This window comes from Alosa alosa, chromosome 24, assembly GCF_017589495.1.
Source record: "Alosa alosa isolate M-15738 ecotype Scorff River chromosome 24, AALO_Geno_1.1, whole genome shotgun sequence".
NCBI classification, from domain to species: Eukaryota; Metazoa; Chordata; class Actinopteri; order Clupeiformes; family Clupeidae; genus Alosa; species Alosa alosa.
In genome coordinates this window covers 27099365-27107252 of record NC_063212.1, presented here as the reverse complement: position 1 = coordinate 27107252, position 7888 = coordinate 27099365, and the positions used below count along the sequence as shown (strand labels likewise).

The following is a 7888-nucleotide window of genomic DNA, read 5'->3' as shown; positions in this document are numbered from 1 at the left end:
AGCTACATAGCCTGTCTCCAGTTTTCCTCAATTTGACTAATTAAGAAGCGATAATAGGATATTTGACCGGCATATCATCAAAATGTCCGGAAAACGAAACCTCTGCCGGTCACTTTGACCGGCACCATTTTTTTCTAGCGGAAACTCTGACTCACACACACACACACACACACACATACACACTCTTGGTTCTTATCATTTGTCTTTTTGGGGCAGCCTTGGCCTAATAGTTAGCACTTCGGACCTGTAACCGGAGGGTTGCCAGTTCAAACCCCGACCAGTAGGCACGGCTGAAGTGCCCTTGAGCAAGGCACCTAACCCCTCACTGCTCCCCGAGTGCCGCTGTTGATGCAGGCAGCTCACTGCGCCGGGATTAGTGTGTGCTTCACTTCACCTCACTGTGTGTACACTGTGTGCTGTGTGTGTTTCACTAATTCACGGATTGGGACCAAATTTCCCTCACGGTATCAAGAGTGTATACTTATACTTACTTACTTATACTTTTTGTCACCACCGACAAACCAAGTACTCTATATATATACACACACACACACACACACACACACTCTGGGTTCTTATCATTTGTCTTTTTGTCACCACCGACAAACCAACAATACTCTACACACACACACACACACCCTGGGATGGAGGTATGAAGGAGAGACAGATATGAGAAATGAAACGTCTTGCTCACTCGCGCATCATTTTTAAGAGACGTCAATTACTGATGATGTCCTGCTCACTCACGCATCACTTTCAAGAGACGTCAGTTACTGATGATGCGGCACACGCAAACAGACACGCAAATTGCAGAGAATATTAACTGACACCAGAGCCTAATAATGTCCTGCGCTAACCAGTAGGCCACGGCTGCCCCCACAATAATAATGTCCTATGAACATGGACATCGCTCGGCCTTCCCACTTATTGACCCTGATGATGTCATGTCCTATGAACATGGCCTCTTCCCACTTATTGACCCTGATAATGTCCTATGAACATGGACTCTTCCCACTTATTGACCCTGATAATGTCCTATGAACATGGCCTCTTCCCACTTACTGGCCCTGATGATGATGTAATGTCCTATGAACATGGACTCCATGTGATGTTTCATCAGCTAGACTCTCATGCTAACTGTAGCCATTGCATATACAGAGGATGCAGGCTAGCAACAGAGGGGATGTTTCATCAGCTAGACTCTCATGCTAACTGTAGCCATCGCATATACAGAGGTTGTAGCCTAGCACCAGAGGTAAGCAGCAGGAAGCAGGACTTTTTGCTGAGAATCACTCTTCACCCCACTGCACAGGATTCTGGGAAACCGAGTTGCAGAGCTGGAGAAGAAGCTCAAGACACTGGAGGTCTCTGGATTCTGGAGTCTCCCAGGTGTGTGTGTGTGTGTGTATAGAGGTCAAAGTGGGGCAGAATGGGGTGTAACTCAGATAAATTAATAATAAATTCTTTCATAGCAACAATCTAGCGCGATGATATTGTTGAAATAAATGGTGAGTTAATTTTCCACGTGTGCCGTCACATTGCAGCCTGCCTCCTTCAGGATCACAGTGTTCAACAAATCAAAATGTACTTTCACCCCCTGGGCTGGCCCCGCCTTCACTAACACCCGTTATCCCTCCTGACGTTCTCCTGACGGGGTCAATGATGAACGTTAGGTTAACTGGCTAGCACTCCAGCTTGTCAATATTAACAGAGAAAAAATAGCATATTGTCCATTAATACTTGTTTCCTAATTGGAAAACACGTTGGTAATGTTAATGTCACACAGTCTGTCCATAAAGGAAACCTATCACATGAACGAGCGGAATCTAAAGGCTGGAACGCACCAACCCGACGGCCGACCGTCGGAAGAAAAGCAGTCGGACTGATCAGTTGACTCCCGTCTCCCCGAGTCGGTCAAAAAAGTGCCTCAGGACACACTGAAGTGACACCGTTCTGTGTTCTGTGCGTGCGCGAGACACAGTACATTTCCAAAACAGCAGCCAATGGAATGAAATGGCACTAGTTTCGGACGTCTCTGATTGATATACTGTATATTGTGTACTATTTTATTGTCATTGCTTGTGTGTGATGCCAATGAAACACTCTTTCGAACACGGAATAAATCCATTTATTTTTGCCCTTTAACGGAGCTAGCTAACTAGCTGGCTGACGTTAACACAGTAAATGAAAAGTGAATGTGAACTTGTATGTTGTTGCAAACTAACCTGAAACTAGATGTACCGCATAGCGGTACAAAATATGACCGCCGCTCCGTCCTGTACATCCGTTCCGCGAAAATAAATCACACTTCAATTTGTCTCCATATTTTACTCCATCCCCCACTCTTGAAACTTTTGTGTATGCTTGTTTGGCATGCCTGAGTGTGTGTGTGCGGCTGCACAGAAAGTAGCCTACTGGTGCTGAAAAGGTGAATAGATTGTAGAATAGCCAAAGAAGATGTAGCATTGTTATAAAACCTTTAAAATCTCTAAACAATCACAAGTAGGGCAGTTAATCACAGTTCATCCATTGCAACTGGATTGATGAAAGGTCACTTACACCTGTAGGCTACATTGTATTTGGGAAAAGCAAAAGGTATCAGCATAATGTTATTTATTTATAAATTTATTTTTATGTATTTATAAACAAAAACATCTCTGTCAGTTCCATGCCGTTTTCAACAGCTATCAAAAAACAAAGGTCATTTTTGGATGGATGGATTTTTGTGAATGTTTCTTCTTCTACATAAGATTTTAGTCATCTTTAGTTTATGTAATACTTTATTGTCAATGCACAAATTAAGTAACAGTAGTCTGAAACGTTATTGTTAATGCACAAATTAAGTAACAGTAGTCTGAAACGAAATGCTGTTTTACATCTAACCAGTGGTGCAAATAACTGACATGTCCAAATGGGCCTTGATGAAATGCGTCGCTAGACTGTTCATACACATTTTAACGGGCCAAAGTTGAAGAGCTTTTTGTCCGTTATTGTTCAGGTGCAAATATAGGCCGATTCATGTTCCCTTGCATTGTGTAACTGAGGTCCATGGCTAGTCTGGCTTTCATCAGACCAAGCTCAATCTTTTAAGAAATCAAAAAATAAATAGCGGGCAAATCAGGCTGGGTTCACCAAGCCTAGTCCATAGGCACCCGATATTGTTTAATTTTCCGATTGAAATATACACACTCTGGCTATTCTAAATGCAAAAATGCATCAGGGAGTTATGACAAAACGGTAACTAACAAACTAGATCCTAATAGAAAGCTGTTAGCTTCCCTAAGCTACAGGTAGGATTATAAGGTAGGCCTATTTACAACATAAATTGTCAATAGGCCATGCTGGCGAGACAAATAAAATCTCCTTTGGAAACCAATGGCTTACGCCTTACAGTATCAAGCGGACTTAAACTGCCATATCGTGGCGAAAAGTTGTAATAACATTCACGCAGCTCCATGAGTCAAGGAAAGCTCGAATGAAGTAGCCACTTCTAAATGGGACCCACTACACAGTAGCTTAAGGTGTGTTGCTAAAGCAGCCATAATGAAATGAAGGTGTTTTCCGTAAAAGTCTAGTGGGGCTACATACCCACCAAATTTCATGTACCCCGGTGGTTCGGTGTCCCGGGTATCAATGACCAAAAATTCAGGAAGTAGATGACGGGAAAAATTCTTGAATTGTGTGCATGTGTGTGTGTACAAGTTTATGTTTATGTGTATGTGTGTGGGTGTGTGTGTGTGTGTGTGTGTGTGTGTGTGCGTGCTTGTGTGTTTGCCTGCGTATGTGTGTTTGTGCATGTGCATGCATGCGTACATATGTCTACTGTGTGAGTATGTGTCATACGTATGATTACTGTAAATGTATGTGTGTGCGTGTGTATCTGTTTATGCACATGTGTGCACATGGAATGGGTTAACATGACCACTGGAGGCAAACATACGGAAAAAATTGGTCATCCTAGGCCCTACAGTTCTCAAGATATTCACAGAGAACTGTGTCTGCCCTACCCTCCTTTCGGGGGGTCCAGTCCAGTGGGGGGGCTACATATCAAAACGAAAAATGACGGTTCCATGCTATCCATGTGGGGGTACATGCCCACCAAGTTTCGTGTACCCCGGTCTTTCAGTGTCCCGGGAATCATTGACGGAAATTTGGGCATGCAAAAAAGAAAAAAAAAGAAAAAATCTGACTAAACCTGTATGACTGCCGCTTCGCTGCGCGGCGGTCATAATAACATACATTCAGCAACTGTATGGTAGTCTACTAGTTCTAGCAAAAATATGTTAGGATAGTTTATCCAAATGGGCTCATAACTTACATCTCATAGCATCTAGGCCTACTAATCTGAGATAATGTTTAGTCAAGGGTTCTAACACTCCACCAATCAGATTGGTAATTGAGGCCGACTGCCGATTCGACATGTCAAATTGGCCAAAATGAACGCTGACTCCGACTGACGACGGCACGGGACACACTTAACCGACTCGACTCACCGACCTCGCCCGACTGTCTGACCACGTCCGACGGCCAATAATTGGGTTGGTGTGTCCGGGCCTTAAGCTTTCAAATGACATTAGCTGCATTGCTCTGAGAAACGTTTCACTAGAAAATTAACGTTGAACATGCATGAAATTGCTCACCCATTACTCTCTGTGAAATATCTCACAAACTCTTCACTCAACACATGGCAAACCCGAGTTCCCGAGTAATCCGGCTTTGAAATTGCAACACATTTCTACATGGTCTCCAACTTTTGGGCCGAAATGTAAACTGTTTATGTCAGTAGCCTGCACACATGTTTAAAAATTGTTTAGCCACGTATCCCACCATCATGGTTCATACATTGCCAGATTCCAGACAATCTCACCTACACAGATATGAATATATATTACAGACAATCTCACCTACACAGATATGAATATATATATTACAGACAATCCCACCTACACAGATATGAATATATATTTCTACAGACAATCCCACCTACACAGATACGAATATATATTAGACAATCCCACCTACACAGATATGAATATATATTTCTACTCACATGTTTCCTAGTGACATTAATGCAGACAATCCCACCTACACAGATATGAAGATATATTTCTACTGGCATACTTCCTAGTTTACAGACAATCCCACCTAAACAGATATGAATATATATTTCTACTGGCATGTTTCCTAGTGACATTAATGCAGACAATCCCACCTAAACAGATATGAATATATATTTCTACTGGCATACTTCCTAGTGACATTAATGCAGACAATCCCACCTAAACAGATATGAATATATATTTCTACTGGCATGCTTCCTAGTGACATTAATGCAGAAACATGAAGGGAAAACAAGTCATACTTTCCCAGATGGGAAAAGAAGCTATCGCTTGTAGCCTATAGATGGCCAAGATGATTACCTAGCTGAACAACACAGGTGACCACTTCTGCATAATTTCATGTGTGAGTGCTGAAATGTACACTATTTATGACCATTTCTGAACTGTGAAACTCAGCAAATATTCTTTATAGTTGTGAACTTATTGCTGTAGACTATCATCATCACTATTTCACCTGTGTGTGCAAAACTGTTTTGGCTACAGTACAAATATTTCTATCCATAGATAACAATAAGCAAATCTAATATCTGAATTTCTTTTTAAAGTGCACCAGATTGGTGCATTTAAATGTTAAAATATACACAATTTTCTTACGGGGTAGCATGCCGTAAGAGGAGGACCTAAGGGGGCTGTAAAAAAAAGTGTTTCAAATGTCATGGAAATGATTTCTAATTACTTTCAAATTATGAAATGAACACCATAAAGTATAAAAAAAAAAAGAATTAAAAAAGGGGGCTTGTGCCCCAGTGTAGTTTAGGCCTAGTGACCCCCCTGGACCCCCCCAGGGGGCGCTTTGCCCCAGAGCAATTTAGGTCTAGTGACCCCCCCTGGTACAAATCAAAATGGGGGCTGTTTGACTGGCAGAGGTGACCAAAGAAACTAGCCATTCTTGTCCAAAAAGTATTGCTGCACCACGATACTCAATATGTTCTGCAACGAGTCATTTTTTCCCATTGCAGCAACACTGGATTTCAGGGTTTCCCCACTTGCCAAATCCCACTTTAACCACTGTGTGTGTGTGTGTGTGTGTGTGTGTGGATCTTTTGTATCTGCATGTAATGGAATGGATATGTGTGTGTGTTTCTGTAATTGTATTTGTTGTTATTTGATTATAAGTAGGAAGGGATGCCATCACCTTGAGTGACAACCTTCGTCCTGCCTCTCTGCTTCAACCAGAGTCCTGCCCTGCCTCTAGAGACCAGCCAATCATGGGTGAGCAAGAACCAGATATACGTTCTGCATTTGTTATCATAGTGTTGTAAGCCTGTGTGTGTGTCTGTTTGTGTGTGTGTGTGTGTGTGTGTGTGTGTGTGTGTGTGTGTGTGTGTGTTAGAGTTGTCATGTTTCAATGATCTTCCCTCCTCATGCTATCAACAGAGACAACAGGAAGTGAAGGGGAATCGCCATGGAGACCAAGGTCAGCTGATGATTCATGCCCTGCTCTGGGTCAGGGGGCGGAGTCAGAGCTGGGTCAGAGAGCAGCATCAGTGACTGACATGCAGGAGGGAGGGGCTTGCCTGGCAACACCCCTAGTGGAGGAGGAGACGCATGAGCCAGTGGAGGAGTGTGGCCAGCGTTCTTTAGAGGAGGAGCCAAGCCTCGACTTGGGGGAAGGGTCTAGTCTGGAAACTCCTGAATGCCAGGAGGAGGCGGTCCCAGAGCTACTCGGAGGAGGGGCCTACGATGTGAACACGCCCTCTGGAGGAGGGGCTCTATCTGAGGAAACAGTCATGGAGGGAGGGGCCACAGACAAGGATACACCCATTGAAGGAGGGGCTACAGATATCAACACATCCACGGTGGGAGGGGTCAAGGACATGGACACACCCCGTGAAGGAGGGGTCAAGGACATGGACACACCCACAGAGGGAGGGGCCAAGGACATGGACACACTCGTTGAGGGAGGTGTCCGGTACATGGACACACCCAGCGGAGGAGGGGCCAATACCATAGACTCACCCACAGAGGGAGGGCTCAGGTACATGGGCACACCCATTGAGGGAGGGGTCAAGGACATGGGCACACCCATTGAGGGAGGGGCCAAGGACATGGACACTTGTTGATGTGATTGTCCAGCAGAGAGGTCATTGTGCTCTCACTTCACACAGGGGAGGCTCGTCCATAGAGGAGGAAGGACAATACTCACAAACTTACACACACACACACACACACACACTCATGACCTTGAGGAAAGGGAGGACAATAGAGTTCACAATAGATCTTTCAAAAATTTTGAACGCCAGTCTATGGCGAAAAATAAATGATTTTCTGGTCCCGGTTGACTTGTGCCTTGAATTACCCATATGATGTTTGTCAATTTTAAAGACAATTTTTCATGTAAAGACATTTGCAGTTTATTTCGTAACTATTGAATTACAACATTGTGAAAGATCGTAATTCCAACGACTACAAACCCATCAGTCGCGCTAGTGACGTTAGCTCATTCACAGCCACACTAGATTGTACAAGCATACCAGCAACAGATCTTAATTGGGCTTTCCTTGCCGATGAAAATACCATGAGTCAGAGGATTAAACACATCAGGTAAGTTGTATTCGTCCATAGACTGTACATTAGATACTGTTAAGTGACATAGCAGGCAGCAAGATGCAACCGTTAACTAGCATAACAGCTAGCATGCTAATCTTATCGTTTCATTACGTTGGTGACGTACATCGTTCAAGACGAGAGATGTAGTCCACTGAGCGGATTCCCACAAAACCAACATAACTTTTGAAGTCTATCGAACAACAGTACTGTCTTGATGT

The 7888-nt window shown here is 43.5% G+C and overlaps 1 protein-coding gene across 3 annotated transcripts in view; it reads left to right on the top strand.

The window, feature by feature from the left end:
* ccdc149a (coiled-coil domain containing 149a) overlaps positions 1–7393 on the top strand; it is a 16043-nt gene extending 8650 nt beyond the window's left edge. The window contains exons 10-12 of one of the 3 annotated variants that reach the window (XM_048236283.1): positions 1313–1389; positions 6240–6332; positions 6498–7393. In XM_048236283.1, the coding sequence (XP_048092240.1) occupies positions 1313–1389; positions 6240–6332; positions 6498–7183 (856 nt within the window). In that variant the 3' untranslated portion in view covers positions 7184–7393. Of the gene's footprint in view, positions 1–1312; positions 1390–6236; positions 6333–6497 lie in introns of all 3 variants that reach the window. The other 2 variants (XM_048236282.1, XM_048236284.1) reach the window with 2 other exon arrangements.
* The last annotated feature ends 495 nt before the right edge of the window (positions 7394–7888 follow it).